The 22,090-nt window shown below is 40.3% G+C and overlaps 1 protein-coding gene across 1 annotated transcript in view; it reads left to right on the top strand.

Annotated features, from left to right (window-relative positions):
• The window catches only part of kank4 (KN motif and ankyrin repeat domains 4), a 32,469-nt gene that overhangs the window by 5,551 nt on the left and 4,828 nt on the right, over positions 1-22,090 (top strand). Inside the window, exons 2-7 of the mRNA XM_055005724.1 lie at positions 4,755-4,828; positions 5,400-8,909; positions 13,410-13,503; positions 18,407-18,670; positions 21,524-21,608; positions 21,900-22,085. Of these exons, the coding sequence (XP_054861699.1) occupies positions 4,810-4,828; positions 5,400-8,909; positions 13,410-13,503; positions 18,407-18,670; positions 21,524-21,608; positions 21,900-22,085 (4,158 nt within the window). The 5' untranslated portion in view covers positions 4,755-4,809. The remainder of the gene's footprint in view (positions 1-4,754; positions 4,829-5,399; positions 8,910-13,409; positions 13,504-18,406; positions 18,671-21,523; positions 21,609-21,899; positions 22,086-22,090) is intronic.

Genomic DNA, 22,090 nt, shown 5'->3' with positions numbered 1-22,090 from the left:
TAAAAGCCTAAATTATGTTGCAAATTTATCTTTGCCCGTGGTTCCCCCATGGGTTATCACCTTTTGCTGTGTTGAAATTGCACTCTGGCAATCTTTTGCCGCAGTAGGCATTTAACATAACTGCTGGGTACTTTGCATTTGCATGTCTTTATCTGTGCCGCCGTGTTTGTCTGCACATGTGCTCTTGCTTAAATTTGTTGGTGTCTGTCTGAGAGTTGGCGTATTAAGCTTTAGTCCTGCTTACATTCTCTGGGTAGTACAAGGGTAAGCAGAGATAGTTGGTCCCATGTCAGGGCTGCGATAAGCACTCAGGACCTGTGTTATTGTTGCTCCTCTCTCATCCACGCTGCTTGCAGTGCCTCACCGCCACTTTCACATAGCTGATGAGCACTCATGTTCGGAGTCGCAGCTGCAGTCGGAGCACTTCAGAGTGTATGAGAGATTGTAATGCATTCATTCATGTTTTTTTTAATGTTTTAATGAAATAGACTATGAGACAGAAAATGAGCCAAGGAGAGCTGTAAGAGAGGGAAACTCGGCCCTGCATCTATGAGATATGACTACATCTGCCACTCCCGTCTCTGCCTCTTTTTCACTTTCTCACCCACTTTTTCATTCTCTCTCCCATCCACCCACCTCTTGCCCCCTCCCCGCTCTTTACAATCTTATTTCCTGCTGGTCTGTCTGCTGTCCAGTCCTGCTCTGTGTCAGTGTATCACACTAATTCAATCTCCACTACGCAGACACTCCAATGTAATGACCCATGACATTCAATTAATGCTTCTTGGTAGGTTAGGTCAGCAGTAATTTTGTGTGCATACGTGCGTTGGTCTGGTGTGTATGTGTGAATCTGTGAGTGGGTGTTGTGAGTGTAATTTAACAAGGATGGCAGTCAGTGTAACCTTATTTGATATCCTCACATACTGCAGTTATAAAAACTTTAATATTCCAGAAGTGGCTTTAAAATGATTTTCTCCATAAACTTTAAGGTGTTTTTTTTTTTTACAGTGCTGTTTGTTTTAAAATACAATTTTGAGCCTTTTTTGATTCCCTGGGTCTTCTCTTCAATCAAATATCTGCAAAAACAACTATATTAGTGTGGTTGAGATTTCCACGCTGCAACCCCGAGCTGTCAGTATGAACTTATTTACCATGTTGTCATTTCTCCTGTCGTCGCCTCTCAACCAGCTGTCACGCTTATTGGATTGGCGTTGAGAGATTACTGTGTGTCCTTTAAAGGGTTATGTGCATGTGTGAGACACGGGGTCTCATGGAGTGTTCAAACACAGTGACTCAACCAGACACACAGTTTTTGGACACACATACCCGCAACTTCCTTTTAGCTTTGTGTAGCCTGTCGCAAATACTTTTATTTTTGATTAGCTTAGCCTTTATGAGCTCTCGGCTCAAGTCATTATGACTGTAATCCAGTCTGGATTGTGCATCATCACTTTCACCAGGGGCTTCAGATATTTAATTACTTACCTAACCTGGATAATCCACTAGTTGCCCTGCTGGAATCACACTGCCTGCATATACAAACTTATGAAATAAGTCTGTTTATAGACGGATATTGCAGCACATCATTTATGGTAATCATCCGTATTATGCTGCTGAAGCTCACCAACTGCAACATGATTCTTCTGCTGCTCTGAGACCTCCTTGATTAGCCACATACACACACTAGTACTGACTTTAATTAAAAGAGGAAACTTTAAAAATCCTCTATACTCCACTGTAGGGAAGGTCAGGTAGACTCCATCTCATTAGGGAAATTTCTTGCAGTTCTGTCAAACCACTGATTATTACTGGCATTTTTTTCACAGTGCCATCTTTTCTGTCACTTCTGCCCTCCTCATCCCATCCTGCCACACCTGTCAGCCACGTTTAACATTTTATTCTCTGTCTTTCTCCTCATATACATCATCCTAACTCAGTTCTTTCTTGTCTCCTCCTTCCTTTTTTGTCTTCTTCCTCTCTTTGTCCCTCCTCCGTTCTCTCCCGCTCTACCTCTGTCTCTCCATTTCAGTAACGATCTAATTAAGGAGGGTTTTGTTGCCTGCCCACTGTGTATAATTGCCAGTGGGGTCTGCCTGTACTTCACTCAGCAATTACGAGCAGCATTCTTTTCTTCCCAAATCGGCTAATTAAGCCTTAAGGACAGCGAGCTGGTCGTAGTCGCATTAAGCATCGCGAGGAGTCAGGAATGCCTGTGCTCTTCTCACTCCTGGGACACACAGAAGTAGTGGATTGTAGAATGGTTGCCATGGTAGCAATCACACGGTGTCAGATCCTTTGCAGTGACTGTCAGTCAGCTGATAGTTGCGCGTCTCTTCGTGTGTGTGTGTTTGTTCATCTGTAACAGAGACAACAATTCTGCTCCAGGTCACTTATTCTTTTCATTATTAAGGCTCAATCTGTGAAGACAGGACAGGGGGCCAAATCGAGCTTGTCACAGTTCCTGTTTAGGTCCCTGGGTGGACTGCTTGTCATTTTGATTGATTACATTGCCAGCTCATGTAATGCTTGCCTTGCAGTATGTCCTCAGCCAGCGTTGCACGACACGCAGTTTACCCCATGGCCAGAACTATGCACTTACTTTAAACTACTGTATATAATCTTGTGTGGTACAAACACGCCTATATAGGCTGCAACGGATGCAGTGTTACAGTAGCTGCTCTGTCATGTGGAATAATGTGGATGACTTTTGGAAACATTCGGTGCAAAATCATTTGCACCAATTGCTACAGAGAAAATACCAGCTGGTCAGTCAGTACGAAGAGTCTTCATGCAGTAAATTTAAAAAAAAAATTTTTTTTTGCAGTATCACGCACTTCTTGCAGAACGTTACAACACTCATTCTTTATCCACACATCAAAGCATCCATTTCAAATGAGAAAACGACCTCTTAAGTGATAGCGTTATCATATTCCCACAAGACCTCTGTTGTGCCTTTGTGTAAAAATGGCATCAAACTAAGAAACAAAATGACAACTGACAGGGAAAACACCACTAAAGCAAAAATGTTATGCACTGTTGCGCTGTTCAAACTATCTGCATTGTGATATTGCATCAGTTATAATATCTACAGTAACCTGAAACCCAGGGGCACAAAAAAATATCATGAATGAAAGAATGGTGTAGAAACTCATCTGCAGTATCCGTTCCAGTACATATGCTGCGTATACTGTGGTGGGCCAACTACTAAAAATAAAGAAAACGCTGATTTACACCTCTGAAACTGCCTCATACATTGAAGTCTGAACTCCAACACTTATTAAACCGCAGCTTCAGGCACTTGTGTGCTATGTCTCCTACGTAGCAGATATTTTCTCCAGTGGCACAAATTTGCATGGAAATTGCGTGAATAATGTGTGCCTATTTGCTAAATAGCCTTAGAGCTGATATTTGGCTGTAGGGCCTTAAGTGTTCATTTAATATGGATTTGAACTGTGCAACTCACTCAAAGCTGGGCAAATTGCCTGGGTTTTATTATTAGTATTGGATATTTTATTAGGAAGCTTTACAAAAGCCTTTAAAAGTTTTGACTCCACATTCTGAATTGTTTTCTACCTCACTTACCTCTTCTTTGTGGTAAACTCATTTCTAAAGAGCACAGGCAGCTTTGGTTTCTTGGCTTCACCATCTGGAACAAATGATATAAAGTGGCACCAAATGGCCCATACAGTGGGCCTGTCCAGCACTGTGCTGACTTTTAATGGCTCCTAAAGGTTGCAATTGGAAAACTTAAATTAAATTAAGCCAATGGACACAAAGACATGAACCATCACTGTCCTTTAATATTTGCTTTTGCCTGTTATAACTTAACAATGCCATTTTGCTTCAGAAGAGTAGTGAACTGCATATTTAATAAGTTCAAATGTAATAAAAAGATGTATTTTCTGAGCTGTATGTGAGCCTAATGATCGAAATGCTGTTTCTCACCTCAGTGTAACCATTTGGACTGGTGTCAGTGCCGTGCTAATGTATATTAAAGAGTTCTAAGGCAACTGGCATAAAAATGTGCTCTGTTTTAATGCTGGGTTTACCTAAATATTGCTCCAAATTGCTTAACTTAGGTTTTATTGCTCATATTTTTGAAACAGTTATTTAATCATTTAATTACAATATCTTTTATTGCTGTATTGTTCAATTAATCTTCTGAAATCTCTTTCAATCAATCTTTTTCTTTCTAATCTATTATTTTATTTACATTTCAGAAGTAATTTAGTTTTATTTTCAGATTTTCCTTGTATCTTAGTGTGCATTAGTCTCCCATTCCATGTTTACCATTTTGTATACTTGTCAATAACACTATGAAAAGTATCTAACAACGTATGAAAGAGCCCTCTCAAATAAAGTTACATTTCCCAACACAAGTCAGCCTATTTTACAACATTTTTTTCTGGCTGCTAAGCAGAAGCTAAGGTATGGTCTTACATAAGCAATCAAATATGTTTTCTCATTTTGTTTCATTTACCTCTTTAGATAAGTGAAAATACTGAATATAAATACGAATTCTGTAAAACCAGTAACTTCAAATGGAACATGTTCTGCAACCATTTCCACACATTCTTTCTTTGTCACTTGATTTCACAGATCTGTCCTTTCTCCAATCTAAAAAATAGATGGGGGTATTTTTCAGTATGTGAATGCCAGAAACTACACTTTCTTAGAATTCAGTTCTATTTGCATGATGATGATGGGCAGTATTTTTGTTTCTTACATGAATGTCTTATTTCTGTTTCATCCAGGCTGCCAGCTCCAACTGTAGCAAACGCAAGTAGATGACTGAGAACTCAGCCTCCCATGATGGACAAGAAAAGTGGTGAGTATCTATAAGCCTGTATTTAAACAAACAATCACTTTGCTTTTGTTTGTGCTACAGATCGCATCTTTTTTACAGCTATAAGAGCAGTAAATAGTGATAAAGATTTTTCATATAATTTGTGTTCATTATACAATTCACTAGATGACATTAAGAAAATGAAACATTTGGCATGTTGTTGCTGTATTTTGCTGAAAGCAGCTAAGGGCTTACTTTCTTCAGGTGATAACCACCCTTGTCTCATACTGTATTCATAAGTTGACACGGCATGAGCAACATTTTACATGCTGATGAGTTTGTTTTGGTGGAATCACTGCATGATAATTATTTCTGAGTAAGTGATAAGGTTCACATAATGAAGCACCATGTGTTCAGCTCAGTACAGCCTGTCTGTACAAGTGGGTGAAAAGGAATAATGCTGATCATAATCTATGATTTGGTTTATGTTCATTTTGTTGAGTAATTGCATGTGTTTAGTTCTTTAATTTCAGCTGGTGTTATTAGTAGTAGCAGTAGGTGAAGAACCATTGACTGAATAATGGATCAATCGATTGATGTTAATTCCTTACAGCCAATGGCTTTCAGACCAAGGCCACTGAGGGCGGTGTTCAAAGGAAGCAGCTGCCCTACTCAGTGGAGACTCCTTACGGCTTCCACTTGGACCTCGACTTCCTCAAGTATGTTGATGATATTGAAAAAGGCAACACCATCAAAAGGGTCCACATCCAGCGCAGGGTAAAAGGCCCACCTAAATTCAGCACTCTACCTAGAAATTTCAGCCTTCCTGGACATGGAGCAAGGCCTGTCCCAAAGGAAAAGGACAGTTCATGGTCTGGGACATCCACTCTGGGACCCAAGCCTAAATCACGGGTGACTGAGGTCCAGCAAATCTTTGATTTCAGGGCAAGTGAAGGGGGAACTTCCAACCAGAGCACCAGAGGAGCAACCAGTCAAAGAACCGGCTACGTTTCAGCCAAACCTACAGATGAAGCAGGAACAGGGACTCGAGGTGTTGACGAAAAAGCTGTGGGGATTCAAAGTCGTCCAAATCTGCTCAGAGCCTCAAGCATGCCCATCACCCTACAGCAACGTAAAGGTTCAGATTCAAGCAGTCCTGACCGTACTGTGGGAACACCAGAAAATGGCTCAACAGAGAACATGTTTCGTGCTTCACCAGACATTACAGAGAGACGGTGTGTTCCCCAGGATCGGACAGGACTTCACCAGCAGATTACAGTGGCACTGAAGCGGGTCAGAGAGCTAGAAGAACAGGTTAAAACCATCCCGGAGCTAAAGGCTCAGATCTGCTCTTTGAGGGAGGAGAGGGAGCAGCTTCTACTTCAGCTGCAAGCTAAGGCCCAAGCCCAGGTTTCCACATTATCCTCTACAGTAGCCACAAGTTATGATGCTAGGGCAAGCCCCTGGACACAAGGACACAGACCTTCAGAAGGGCTTAATTTGGCTCTGATTAGTCAACCTACTGGAGGTTTAGAAGACTCAAAGCTTCTGCCAGCAGAGCCTGTATCAGGGAAAGAGAAACAAGGTGAGACAGAGAAAATTAAAGCCTTACCAAAGGAGGGAGACAGTTCCTCACCGCACATAGTAATGAGTGGGTTGTCAGCACAAGAACTGGACAGACAAACACTGCCATCAGACAAATCTGACAAACGAAAAGAGACATTAGAGAGTCCACTGGAGCATGCAGTGCAAAAGCTATCACGGGAGATTGCAGGACAGGATTTAACATCACTCAGGGTGGCTATAAAAGATGCAGAGACTAGCAGTATTGAAGACAGCAGCAGTGCATCACAAGAAGGAAAACCTGAGGACCCAGATAGTATGCAGAATCTGCAGGAGAAGTTAATGATACTGGAAGCTAAACTTAGTCAGGCTAGCCAAGAACTCGAGAGAAGTAATACTCTTTTAAAGCAACAAATAGAGGAGAACAAGATGAAAGAGGAGAGAATACTGCAAATGAGTGAGGGAGTGAGAGTGGAGGTTTGTACGCCAGAAGCACATGATCGACCGAGAAGAGAGAGCATTGACACAGGGACAGTGACAGAGAGAATAGATTTTGCCAACCAGGAAACAGAGACAGAATCCCCTGGCACAGTAGATCAGGGGACAGACACTGATAAAATCTGTATAGAAGTGTGTATACCCAAACCAAGAGCTGGAAGTATAGATCAAGGAACAGTCACTATTAAAGTTGACACTCATGACCAGGTGACAGAGATGGAAGCAGAGATAACAGCGATGAGTCCACCTAGACCCAGAACCAACAGCATGGAACGAGGCACAATAACCGAAAGAATCACCACTCAGGATCAGACGACCGAGACGCCTGTGGCTCAACGGGTGAACCAAGTCACGGAGACAGATGGAGAGACAGTGACAGATCATCCACAGAGACCGAGGGCCAGCAGTGTAGACCGAGGGACAGAGACGGAAAGGGTAGGTACTGTGGACAGGGTGACAGAGACAGAGGTAGCGCAAAGGACAGACCAACAGACTGAGACAGAGACCCATAGACGACAGGACAACAACCCAGGCAGAAATGTAGAAGCGGGGAGTCAAGTGACAGAAGATGTAGCCAGCCAAAGAGAAGATGCAGGTACTGTAGTCAGTGAAAGAACAGAAGATACAGAAGCAAAAGAAAAAACCATTGAAAGTGTGGCGGCAGAAGTAACAGAGAGTTCCATTAAAGCTGTAGAAAGCATAGTTGTACAAACTTTAGGTTCAGATGTTGTACGCCAGAAAGAAGAGGGTTCCAGTCCAGTTCCCGCAACAGAAGAAGATAAGCTTAAAGTGAGTCTTGCACAAGATGACTCCAAAGCAAAAGACGTTATACCCCCAAAGACTGTAGAAACAGAAATAGTTGAAACAAAGCAAATTTCCCCAGAGTCTGTTAAGAAGAAAGAAATAGTAGAAGGAGAGATTGTGTGTGCAACAATCAAAGAAACTGTGGTCACTGACACTGTTGTAGTATCAGCAGAGAGTTCAGCTGTGAAGACAGTAGCTCCTGTAAGACCACAGAGAGGCCGGAAGCTCTCGGGGGAGCAGGCGCAGCCGTCACTTCCTCAGCTTCAGGTTGTACCTGTCCGTCCTCGTAGGGGATCCAGTGAAACACAAGCCCAACAGACCCAGCCCCAGACAAAAACCCAGCCCTCGCCACAGGTACAGAGTGCACCTGAGATTGATGCTAAGTCCTCAGCACAAGTGTCTGAACCAGAGGAAAAACCTCAAACCCCATCTGTGTCTCAGGTTGAGGACCACACTGCAGTAAAGAAGCCTGCTAAGGAACCTAATGAGAAAAAATCACAGCCTCAGGCTGCCACTCAGAGTCCATCTCCAGGCTCCAGTGAAATCCAGATCAGACCCAAATCAATTCAACCCCCGTCTCAGCCTCAAAGTTCTGCATCTCGTCGGGACTCTAAAGAGCTTAAAGCACAGAGGGGATCCAGTGTATCACAAACTTCTAGGCGTGGGTCAGGAGAAGCCCAGGCCCGCCCAACTCGCCAGGTATCGATGGATGCCCAGCCTCAGTCTCAGGGCTCTCGTAGAAGCTCCAGTGAGACTCAACCTGCTAACAAAGAGGCTAGTGAGATACAATCATTACGCAGAGGCTCCAGCGAAGCAGCTCAGCGTCGTGGTTCAAGTGAGGCTCAGACTTCGCGTCGCGACACCGGTGAGGCACAACCTCTTCGCCGCGGATCCAGTGAGTCACCAACATCGCCTGCAGCTTTGGGTCAAGTTGTAACTCGGTTAACGGGGCTTCTAGGAGAACAGTGGGCACAGCTGGGAAGCGGCTCTGGAGCTCAACAGACGGCAGGCCAGCAGGAGAGCACCAGCACACAGAAACAGACGACGGGGAAAAGAGCAGAGGCAGGAAAGGGAACCTCAGCCAAGCCTGCAGGGAAAGCTGCCCCTGCAGCAACAACAACGGGGAAACCAGCAGGGAAGCCTGGTCCTTCCAAAATGAGCTCCATTCAGAGTCAACTGGTCAGCTCCCTCAGTGTCCTCTCTGCCTTCTACTCCCCAGGCCAGAAAGCAGCTGCTGCCAGCAAACAACAAGAACAAGGTAGGCCTGTAGTTCATTTGTGTATCTGTCTGTCTGAAAGTTGCTTACGTAGTTGTAACAGACTCAGTGAGCTGAATCCGTTTGTCTCTAACATTTTTTGAAATGATCCCTTCACAAAGAATGATATTGTATTAGCTATGCCACTTAATTACAAGTCCCTTATGATCTCCAATTGCAAAGAGGTGGTATTATTAATGTACACATATACAGCTTAGCAGTCGGGAATATTAATTTCCCTGGAAGTTAATATTTCCTAGAAAAATCTGACAGGAGCAGCCAAACATGTCAGAACAGTTTGATAGATTTCTGTGGTGCCACTTGTATATGTAGAGCTCTTAACTTTGCTGACCAGCATATTTCTCAGCTCATGTTAAACGCACACTCTTACTATCATACTGAGAACAAAGTGGTGTATTTACACCACGCTGGTCTCTCTTGGCGGCTGTAATTTCTTTTCACTGAAACCTGAAACCACACCAGTCCTATTCAATTATTTAGAAACACTATTCGGATGTTATTCTGTTAGATTATGTCTTTTGGTTCTTCTATCAGTTGTGCTGTATCAACACAATGATTACCTGATTTATTAGGCATGCAGTACTGGGTCGAAATAAAGGGCATTCTTTGCCAGGAGTCTAATGATGAGGGGTCGAACAAATATCAGCCTGGTTCATTATTGTATCTGATATTCTGCATTTTTCCTAACATAAGAATTGCTATGTTTTTAAGATTCAAAATGAATAATTATATTTTAAAATATGCTAATTTGGCTCTGAAGCCCTGTGATTGACTGGTGACCTGTTCAGAATGTAGCCTGCCTTTGCCCTGACTTGGCTGGGATAGACTCCAGCCCCCCCATGACCCTAGAGAAGATTAAGTGGTGGTAGATAATGGATGGATGGATAATTTGGCTCCGATACAGCTTTCTCTCTTTATCTGTGGTCATGAATCAAGCAATGTCCTGCCCACAGCATGGTGTGATTGGTTGCATGTCAAGGGTAATAGCTAGTGGTGGGACACAATTTTAAAAAATAATCTAATTAATTAAAGCCTTTGTAATTAATTAATCACAATTAATCACATTTTTGTCAAATAACAATATTTGACACAATAAGTAAAGTTTTTCAATTCAAATAAATTTGACAGCATGGAGTTTCCGTGTTTTCCCTGTGCATGCGTGGGTTCTCTCCGGGTACTCCGGCTTCCTCCCACAGTCCAAAAATATGCTGAGGTAAACTGATGATTCTAAATTGTCCATAGGTGTGAATGCGAGTGTGATTGTTTGCATATGTAGCCATGCGACAGACTGGTGACCTGCCCAAGGTGTCCCCCGTCTTCGCCCCAAAGTTAGATGGGATAGACTCCAGCCCCCCCGCGACCCTCATGAGGATTAAGCGGTGTATAGATAATGGATGGATGGATGGACAATTTTAAAATGGGACATATAGAAAAAAGTGATTTTGATGATTTAAAGCCTAGATTTAGTTGGTTTATCCATCGTATGGCACATAGCATAAGCATAAGTAGTTCAAGGACTTTTAAAAAGTTGAAAATCCATAGATTCATTCTGTTTTCAGAATTTCTGGGTCTGATAAATGGTGTCATTTTGATGGTTCTTTTTTTTAGGAATATAAATTTTTATTTATAAACAAAAATATATTTTTCATAAACTAAAAGTTTATCATTAAGTTATTAAAAGACAGACATAATTGTTGTTGTTTAAGTTATTGCTCCACCTCCTTGACAGAGTAATAAACCACAAAAATGCTTGTTTCATTTATATTTATCTGTGCATTCTTCATCTCTCAACTACATTCACAGATTACTGCAAACTCAAAGTGCAATTATAGTGATTATATTCAACATTGTAAGACTTTTTCTAAACTCAAGCACTTTCAGTGTCTTCTAAAGTGGTGTATTATGGGATGGCTACACCGTTAGCCGGTACCAGGACTGTTGTAGCTAACATTAGCTCTGGTGCTAACAGCCACATGTTTTACATTGAAATGATACTGCTGACTCGAAGTGCTGCGTTGATAAGAAAACTCTTTGTTTCACAATTTGCACACAATCACGCTTTTATCCAAGCTGCCATCGGGAAGATTTTTAAAAGAAAACTTTCCTCCCAGCAAGCTCAATGCGGTCTCATCTTCCTTCACTGTTCAAACTTCCTTGTGTGCTGATATCACTCCTCAGAATCTTCTTCACGACTGGTAAACAGGCTTTAGGTTCATTACCGCCACCTACTGAACTGGAGTGTTCATCAGTTTTACTGGTGTGCCAGAAACTCGAGAACTGAGAAAGGCGCGATTAAACGTGTTATTTTTTTAGCGAGTAATTTTTTCTGTAATTAATTAATTGAAATTAACGCATTAAAGTCCCAGCCCTAGTAATAACCATATCAACACTGAATGATAAATTTGAAGATTTCAACCAATGTTGAAAAGGTCTTTCAGAGGATGCAGACTGTGATTTGTCACATTTACCTGCATTGTTAGCACTTCTTTACCAATGCAGAGACCAAGTCAGTGTCAGCTCAAGTCTACAAAGTGCTATGCAACATGTCTTTCATTAACATACTCACTCCACACACAACCACTACCAAGGACACTTTGGTTTATAGCAGGACCGAGGACTGAACCACCAGCCTTGGATTAGTGGACAATCCACTCTACCACCTGAGCCACTTCTTAGGCTTTTTCTTTATCACTTGGAACAACGTGCTTTGCTGTTTATTATATAGAACACATTTATATTCATAGCTGTGGCGGTAGCACATTTTAAGTCGATATGCAATACATGCGGTGTTTCAAAGATATAGTAACTATTGATGACTTGAAATGACATGGTTCAGTGACCTCCAAGAGTACATCAAACACACATTCCTTGTTCCACAATGTATTTAAAAATACACACTCCAATGTGGGAGTGCACACATGCATATGGGCACTTACTTGCAGTACCCAGTTGAGTGGGTTCCAGCTCAGGCCCTCACACATACATCAAACAGACGAGGCCTCTCTTCCCTCCCTTAATGTCTCACTGTTCCGTTTCTGGCCAGCAACTCGAGCACAGAATCACTGCGCTATCACACTCATATTTTACATTCTGAGTTCACGTTAAGTTCAGTGCGGGGAGTACAGTATACAGAAGTGCTTTTAAGCCAAGTGTGTGTATGTGGTCTTTTCAGAATGTCACAGTTTCTCTGAAGGTTGCCGTCTACAGCCTTGACATTTGAAATTCCCAGCCGGACATCTTCAGCGTCATATCAGCTGCTGTGTATAATATTGGAGACAGAAACCATTACTTTCACTCTTCCCAGTCATCAGAGACTCAAGTTACGCTTTGTGATTTATATGAATGAGCAAAGTATCTCAGAGCTCTCTGACAAAGTGAGGGAATGTTAAATCACACCTTTGTTTTATTTATTAGAAGCTAGCAATAGGAATATTGAAATTCCAAAAATGTTCTAAACTTTCCCACTTTGGGTTGCTGTCTCCTGAGAGATATTGGATCTAACAGCATCATTCTTCAGAGAGGGTGGTCGCTAGGATCTTCTTTGCTGGTGGTTTTTGGCTCAAAGCCACATCCTTAATGTCCTTGCATAAAACATTACAGATCCTCTGCACCATGTCTGCTGTCAGGCACAACTAAGACAGCCTTACTGGGCTTAGAGCCAAGGGGGAGTCAGCAAAGGAGCCCATACAGAATCAATTATGGGGCAGTTACATATATAAGCAGGCCTGACAATGTCAAGGTTGTATGTTGTCAATAAGACATGTAATCCTGACCTGTGTGTACACTGTATAGTACTTTGTGTGGCCCCTGTGTGCGTTCTACATTGAAAAAATTGAAAGAGCCTGAAGTAAGTTGATTTCATTCAATAAGTTGATTTGATTGAATATGTACTTTATAATTCTATGTAACTGTCATCATACAAGTAAAGTGAGATCCTTAATGTCTTCAGGTTAGCTATTTTTTAAAGCAAAGGTCATTTCTCTTGACAGTGGGAGGCTGTTCCCTCACATTAGCTTTAGAGGTGGAGCACATAGATGAGGCTCTAGCTTCCTGTTCCCATGCTAACACAGTGTTCCCACATCATTTGATGAGCTACACTTGTTTGTAATTGCATCCATACGTTGTTCAATGTCTTCCAAAAAGCCCTAGCATTCCCATAAGGACACAATCACAGACAGAAACAGGCAGGCAGACATACTGTTAATACTTCCACAAAGAAAGATTTGCAAACCATAGTTGTCTATGGGTTCACTACTCAATTAAGCAGTTTTAGTTTCTAAACCTAACTATACATGTGTGAAAGTGACGGATCTTAAAATTGTAACTCATGGGTAAACATCATACTGTAAGTTGTGTTTAGTTACTCACACAGACACCACACAAATACATTTGTGAATTCCACAGAAACTTGATGAATTTTTTCTTCTCTGGTTTCTCCTTCTCTTTCCCTTTTCTCTCTCTCTCTGTCCCCATTTTCACCAGGTCTCAAATCTATTATGAAGAAAAATGGTGCTGCTGACAAGCAGGGGGGCAAAGGAGCCAAGAAAAACCTGAAGTTTGTTGGGGTGAATGGAGGGTAAAATCTTCTTTTCAATCAGCATCCAGTCTCTGTGTGATTTATGCTCTTATGTGGGCAGTTTTTTTTTCCGTTTTTTTGGTGGTATGTGTGTGTCTTTGTTTTCATTTGGTGTTTTTTATTTTTACACGAGAATTACAGGAACAGCTGTTGGATTTTCAGCCTTCTGACAGTCTTTGCACTAATCGTGTGTGTGTGTGTGTGTGTGTGTGTGTGTGTGTGTGTGTGTGTGTGTGTATATACACCTTGTAGATTAATACTGAAGATTAACTCTTTTTTGTTTACTACATAATTCCATATGTATTCTTTTATAGTTTTGATGTCTTCAGTATTATTCTACAATGTAGAAAACAATTGCATAAAAACCACTGAATGAGAAGATGTGTCCAAACTTTTGACTGGTAGTATATATATATATATATATATATATATATATATATATATATATAAATATATATATATATATATATATATATATATATATATATATATATATATATATATATGTATATATATATATATATATATATATATATATATATATATATATATATATACATATATATATGTATATATATATATATATATATATATATATATATATATATATATATATATATATATATATATATATATATATATATATATAAAAAACACAGAAATCATTGTTCTTAAAGTAGGATTACAGAGTAAGGAAAAGGAAAACAAAATCATGTTTTACATGTGGGTAAAGCAAATACTTAGGTGGGAAAAATTTGAAACAAGTTGATTTGCCCTTGTAAAGAACTTGTAGCAAAGCAAACAGTTAATTTGAGAGAAAGTAAATGATTTAAGTACATCAATTTTATCTTGTTAGCTTAATTTCATACACTTAATTCAGTTGTGTGTTACCAGTTACTTCAGTTGGGACAGAAATTATCCTTTTTTCAGTGTACTAATTTTCTTTTTTTTTCCTTTTTCAATTTTTGCAAAATAAATAGTCAAATATAATTAACTTTCAGCTTTTTAGGTTCAGTCTCTGAAATACTTATAATACCTGTATGTGTAGATAGCCAGGGGTCCATTCAGTCCATTCATTTCAAAGGTTGTATCAGTCAAGATGAAAATGTACTGTCCAAGCAGCAGTTACTCTTAATTATTCAGCTGAGTGACAGCTTTCTTGTTGATCATCTGGCTTGAACTTTGAAGCCCAGCTGTGTCTCACACTTCCACATCCTTGCATGTTGTCATAGCGACTCATTTGAAGACAGACTGCCCTGAATCTGACCTGACTGCTGCTACTGCAAGTGTGAATCTGCATGCGCGCGTATCCGTGTTTGACATTATGTGATATGTGCGTGCACAGTTGTCAGTGTGTGAGCGTGCTTATGTCAGCACTGGCTGATGCTGGATGCAGTGTAGGAGTGTGCGTCCGTGTTTGTGTGTGTACTTGTGAAAGCGGATGAATTTTAAATAAGGAGATGGTAGCAGTGGGAAGAGCAAAGGTGTATCATTACGCAGGGAGAATATTTTTTTCTGGCTCGTGTGAATCTGTTAGCTGCCTGGTGTTACATTTATAACATGAAACACCTGTACACACACAAAAACATGTGTTTTTGCAACTTGTGAGGACATTGTATTTACTGACAGAAATTCTCTGGATACTTTACTTAACCTCGCACCCTGACTTTGGCTAACCTTAACCATTTGTCAGAACTAAGTGTACATCTACCCTTTGAGAAAAAGCAACTTATTCTGGGGAGGTGGCGTAAACATTTACAGGATTGACCCCTGAATCTGACTTTTAAACATTTTTGTGTGAATCACAGTGTCTGACAGCTTCAACCACAATGTTGTCAAGGGATAACTAATAGTTATTGGACGTAACTTCGGTTCTATGAGCATGTGAGAAATAGAACAGTAGAGGGTTTCTTACTGTATGTTCGAATATATGCTAGATTTTGTGTTGCTTTGTTCTTTTTCGAAATTTATCCAATCATTTTTGTTGTCTCCAAGTTTAACCAATTACCAGTAGGCCCCTCACAGCAGGTTTTTTTTTTTTCTTCAGTGTTTCAACCTGACAGAGGTTCTACTGGGGCAGTTCTTGGGTTCAAAACACACACAAAGTTTCAGGCTGTCCTAAAATGACCCACAAGTTCCTGCAGTGGAAAATGGCCTATTGTGACTACTGTGAGGCAAAATAAAAGACATATTCATGTATCATTTGCAGATCATCCCAAAGATCAGCTCTTTTCTTTCCCTGCCACATCTCAAGAAGGACATCTATGACTTTATTTCATTTTGCTTAGACTATTTTAATTAATTACATTCAGGGTTGAGCAACAAAACAATCCCAGGCCTTCAGCTGGTACACAACACAGCTGCTAGGCTCCTAACAAAAGTCAGAGGACATAATCTTATCAGCCTTATTTTTGCCGCTCGTCACTGTGTACCAGTCAGTTTTAGAATTGACTGAGATTTTACAGATCACTTTTAAAGTTCAGCTCCCAGCTATATTGCTGGATTGCTGCAGCCTCAGATCCTCAGAGTGCACAATACTGGCTGTTCCTGACTCAGAAGTAAAGGTGATCAGGCTTCTGGAGTCAGAGCCTTTCAGCTCTGAAGTTCCCTGCTGGAGGACTCTAGCTCTTTTTAATCCTGGGGTTTAATTTAATTCAACTTTATTTGACTTTCTTTTATTTCTGTGTTAAATATTATATCATAATTGGTAGGAGTAGTAGTAGTAGTTGTCATAATGGTTGTAATGGTAATATGCACAGCTACACACAGACAGTAACTACCTCAGTTGTATTCACAGGGCTAGACAGTGATCCCCCTCTCTGTGTAAAGCTGCAGCAGCTAACACGCCTATAAGCTCATTATTATTTTTTAGTGCAGAAAACAAACTGTCATCATAAATTTTTGTGTGTACACTCAAAGTCGTTTTGTGTAAAATACCCTAAATTAATGTGCCATCTTGTGCAGTGTTTCTAAACTCCCAGGGGTTCACAAGCTAAATCTGAGGGGTCAGATAACAATTTACAGTTTCATTTTAGCAGACGCGTTTATCCAAGGCGACGTACATCTGAGAGATAACAAGATTGCAGAGCAGAAAAAGATATTTAAACTACACAAATGATTGCAATTTATTCAGACATTCTTCAGACCTTTTCTGTCTTCTTTACTGAGAATTATAAAATATTTATGTATCTCTTTTGGCCTTTGAAATTATTTAAATAATCAGATGCACTAATTTGGCTTTAATGCATATAAAAGTTGCTTTTTTTTCTGGTGGACTTTGTTATCACCCAGAGACACATGAAAACAATAGCAATGGGTCACAAACTGACATTTCTTTGTTTTAAAGGGCCAAAAATGTTGTAAACAGGAGCAACATAACACATGAAACTGCTGCAATTTTAACACTTCAGTGGTTGAAAAAACACATGTTCTTGTCTTTTGTCTTTCAAAAGATGATAAAGCAGAGCATTTATTGTGCACACATTTCATCATAGACTTCTTTCTTGTTTCACCATTTTCAGTGTTTCTCATCACTTATATGAAATAGTTCTGTCTGAAATATTTGGGAGGTATTCTATCTTGCAAGTGAAGTCCATGGCTGCCATGAGTGAATTTGTTTTATTCCTGTGTTCCTGATCTTACATTCCTGAGCTTCGCTGCTTTCTGACCTGCTCACCTTTGCAGTGTTGTTTCAGAGTGTTGTTGAGAGTTCTGTTCCTTCCTCCCTGTTTCACAGTGACCTACGAACATACTCCAAAAGCTTTTCTCAAGAACAAATAATTAATTATTTGTGGTACTGCAAGGATCCACTCCTTGCAAACATACACTAATATGTTTCATAAGCTTTGAATAACTTTTAAAAACACTTGTCTACAAATAGTTTGTTTCTTGAGCCATTGTTTTAACCCCTCTTCTTTACTATAAATATCCAGCCATTTCTATTTTTTGCTGCTGGATTCTGAAGAAAATTGAGCAGATGTTATTCATAATGAGACAAACATGCCAGACAACAATATTTATATCTCTAAATATCCTGAGGCTTCTGCCCACACCAGGAAATGGGAAGTTTGTATTTCTTCTCTGTGGATGGTCCAATGTGTCTTTGCTCTCCCTTGAGCTGCTCAGGAATCCAGAGAATGCTGTGGCCCCTGAACGCCTCTTGTGGTGTGGTGTGTCTGTGTGTGCAAGTGTGTGTGTGTGTGTGTGTGTGTGTGTGTGTGTCAGAATAATCATGAATCAGTGGCATTCAGTATCGGACTTATCTGATGGTTGGCCTCACAGAGGTGACTTCATGATGCACTGCAGTGATCACACAAACACACACACACACACACACACACACACACACACACCACAACCAGCCTCCACAGCTCTAAGTATATATCAGTAACCTTTCCTCACTGAACAAGGCTGTGTTTTGTCCATGGGTGCATATGTGAGAGTTCAAACACACCTATGGATTTTTATGTATATGTTTAATTAGGTAAAGGATGTTTTCAGACATCTGGGCCAAGGCTGCTTTAGACAAGCATCTTTCTCATGTCATATTTGAGGTCTAGCGGGGAGCGACCCGTTAGTATTTACCCAACCTTGACTGAAGTTGACTTTTCTGCTCCCATATTATTTTTATCTGCTTACATGTTTCATTGATGTGGCTGCTTGTGCATTAAACTTCTATACATTTGATTACTTTTAGGGAAGAACATTAAAGTAAATATTCCAAACCTAAGAAAGACAAAAATATCTTGCATGGTTTATTTAGGGATTTTTCTTGCTTTCAAAGTAAAACCTGATAAATCATTCAACATTCAGTATGGAAAAGCATTAGCACATGATTTGTGTAGTTTTCGGTGTCAAGCTTTCATAATTGTGCTCATGTCTACTTATTTGTGTCCTCCTCAAGCTACGAGACGACATCCAGTGAGGAGTCCAGTGGAGACGAGAAGTCGAAGGTAGAGGTGGAGGAAGAAGATAGCTCAGAGCCAGAGGTGGAGAAGGAGAAGGAGGAAGAGAAAGAGAAGGAGATTGAGGAGGGAGCAGAAACACAGGGAAAAGAAGCAGAGGCCTCAGCTGAAGCAGGAGGTGCTGTGGCTGAAGAGAAGGAAGTCGAAAGAGGCCTGCTGGATCCAGAAAGCAGCCATGATCTTCTGGAAGAGCAAGCCGAAGGGTGAGACAGACGGAAGAGTCGTGTGTTAAGGGCTTACACCATAGCTAGGAGTGTGTATGTTAAGTCTGCCAAAATGAAACTGCAGGTTTAGCCTATTTCAGCTAGTTACACCACATGGGTACTCCAAGAACTGATTGGTCACGTGGGCTGCTTGTGTATTCTCCCAAAATATTTGAAAAGATTTTTATAGAAACAACATGAGATGAGGCAAGGTGTAAAAGGTTTTTGTTGCCATTGTTTTCTCAATGTACACACTTTCATATTTGCAAGTAGTAAAGTGCCCAGTGATGTATTTCAAGTAACGGGGTTCAAGTGCCTGGTGAGAGAACAAGCATGCAGAAGTTTATCAGAGCTCACTTATTTAATGAGAATATCTTAATTATTCATATAGTGTACAGTCAGAATCAGATATGAAAACACACATTCAGGAGTCTACAACTAATTAATCTCATATAGCCAGACCTATCTACATAATGCTGTGTCAGTGCTGGAGAATCATCTGGCCACACCTAATTTTAATTGTGCTGTGGGGGGAAAAATACCCTGGTGTGTTTGTATTTGTTTAAACCAATCACAATCATTCTGAGCAGTAACAAGCCCAGGATGCAGTGATGGTGCCCCTGAAAAGTAGTTAGAGTGGAGTTGTTTCTGTGGAATACTTGCACACAAGGAGGCGAACACTTTCATCAAAGTAACCAAGCAGGGCTGTCTTTTGCACAATACAAATCTTCTTCTTCAGGAATGTAAATATACTGTAATCAGTTATGTAGAAACTCATGGGTGTATGATATAAAAACATAGAGATATTATTTTAAATGGTTTGTATCTGGTAACATACGGTATCTAAAGAAGGAATATGTTTCTCTACGTCAGGGATGTTTTATTTAATATTTATGTTGCCAATGTAGCCTGTATCTGTAGCATTTTAAGCAACTTATTTTTCATGAGCAACTTGGATGAAAATGAAGACCCTGATTCAAGGCTATTCAGCTGATAAGCCTGAATTACTGATATGATGTATCGCTGGTAAATATGTGATCACTTGCATGTATAAACATTAGGCAGTTTTCGGTTATAAATATTAACAGATGTCAATGCCTGTCAATTCTCTGAACTTAAGATACTACCATCAGTGTGCACATGCACACAACAGCAGCAGAAATGCAAATATTGCAACACCACCAACTCCTCTGGCACATGAAGCTTCATGTGTACCTGCTCATGGTGAAAGAAGCAGAATGAAAGAGCAAAAGATCATTTAAATGGAAACTGCACAGAAGAGCATCATATGCAGTGATGACGCCAGTCGGTCCCTCCCACTATTGCTTGTATAATAAAATAATTTAAAACTTAACATACAGTACATCCATGTAGATGACAGTGATGCTAGTTAGGCACAGCTGAGGCCTCAGTATACAGTGTGATGGGCTCCACACACACACACACACACACACACACACACACAGAGTAATCCAATTAACACATTTATACCCACCCTTACTTTGGAAAACCCCCGCTAACATCTTAATATCTTCCACAGACTCACTCATGCTCCATACCCTGCTGTGTTACACACTTTTAGGTAAACCTCACACAAGCAGACACATAACTTGCGTTAACATTTCAGCACAAGCTGCTCTCACCCTATCAAAGATCTCAGACACTCACATAGACACATTTCACTCAGTGAAGTACTGGGAGTCTGGAACAAAACAAATAACCTGCAGTGTTGTCCTCCCTGTCACTGAGTGATCACTTATCAGTCTCAGGCATCTGGCCAGGGCTGAGGGCCACAGGGCCAGACAGTAGATGGGGCCCTGGGATAAGACAGTGCTTATATTAACTCATCATTCAGCACCTGTCTCATCATTCCTATGTCTTTGTGTGTGTGTACTTACACATGGGTGTTATTGCTAGATGACAAGTACAGTGCAGATTGTTACCTACTGAGGCTCTAAGCAGCCGGAGATGTACAGTTTACATGATGGATGTCCACTTTGAGCAGTCTGTGGATATTATTGGGCAGTGAATCAGTGCAAACTGTTACCACTGGGGTTTGCATGTGTTATCAGTGTGTCAGACTGCTGACTGATGTGTGTGAGCTGTGGAGACTCGCAAGACATCTTTGATTTTCTTGTTTTCATCTCACAGAATTTAGACGAGAACCAAAGCAGTTGTCTTTTGGCCGTCTTGTTACTCTGGCGTGACGGTGTTTTCACATCACAGCGGAAAAAGAAAACAATAGGAGGACTGGGTGTGAAATGTGCTGGCTGACACAAAAATATCAGAGAGTTTGACGATACAAGAAAAGGTCAAACATGCCAGTGATGGAATGTAACTGAGCACCTTGACTAAATACTGCACTTATGAACATATTTGAGTACTTAATATGAGTCTCAGGACACTTTATACTTCTATTCCACTGTATTTCAGAGAGAGAATTGCATTTTTTACTTGACTATATTTATCTGACAGCTGAGGTTACTTTACAAATTAAGATTTTTGCACACAAAACATACTGAGAGCTGTGGTGATACACTTCAATATTTTCAGATTTTTTAGAAACTACGCTGTCAATTGATGGAGAAAATAATCGGTATATTAATGCATAATATTAAAATATATCCAAAAATAGTTCAAAATAAGCTCTACTTCAACCAACTACAGCAGTAAAATTCTGCTTTTACATTGCACAAGAAATAGTAATCGAATGAAACAATACATAATAATTCAACATAACAACACCAGTTTGAATGGTGTATCTAGCTACACAACCTCACCAGCTTACTTGCTCTGAAATGTACAACTCCTTACTTTATCATTTGTTGTTTTTTTTTGTTTTTTTGTTTTTAGGGAAAAAGTTGACAAGGGGTTTATAGACGCCTGTCTTTATGTGAAGGACAGAATGGAAGAGGTTTCATCCCCTGATAAAGAAATGGTATGAATTTCTTCAACTGTAAATAATCGAATTTTTGCAATTCAGTTTCTAAAACTGAGAAATTTTGTGTTTTGTTTTGGGAAAGTGCTTCTGTGTTGATCTTCTTTTAAACTCTATGACTTAATAAAGTAGAAACATGTGGAGTAATTTAGTTTATAGTGCTGTTCCTCAGGAAATTGCAAGCTACCCAACAGCCCAAATAGTAAAAATGATGCTCAGGGAGCAGTAAAAAATGCTGTCACCAGCAGCTTTTTCATTTTAATATCTTTCCTCTCATTTTTCTCTCCTCAGCGGCAGGTTTTAGTGGTACTCTACCAGGAGTGGTTCAAGGTGTCCAGTCAGAAAGACTCACAGGCGGATACAGTCAGGTTATACCTGCGACAGGTGGGACTGACCACACCCACTCTGCTACCATATGTCGTTAACCTGACAGACGGCAATGGAAACATGGCCCTCCACTACAGTGTGTCTCATTCTAACTT

This window comes from Amphiprion ocellaris, chromosome 2 (genome assembly GCF_022539595.1).
Source record: "Amphiprion ocellaris isolate individual 3 ecotype Okinawa chromosome 2, ASM2253959v1, whole genome shotgun sequence".
Classification (NCBI taxonomy): Eukaryota; Metazoa; Chordata; class Actinopteri; family Pomacentridae; genus Amphiprion; species Amphiprion ocellaris.
Note: the sequence above shows the minus strand (reverse complement) of the source record. Positions and strands in the feature narration are given on the sequence as shown.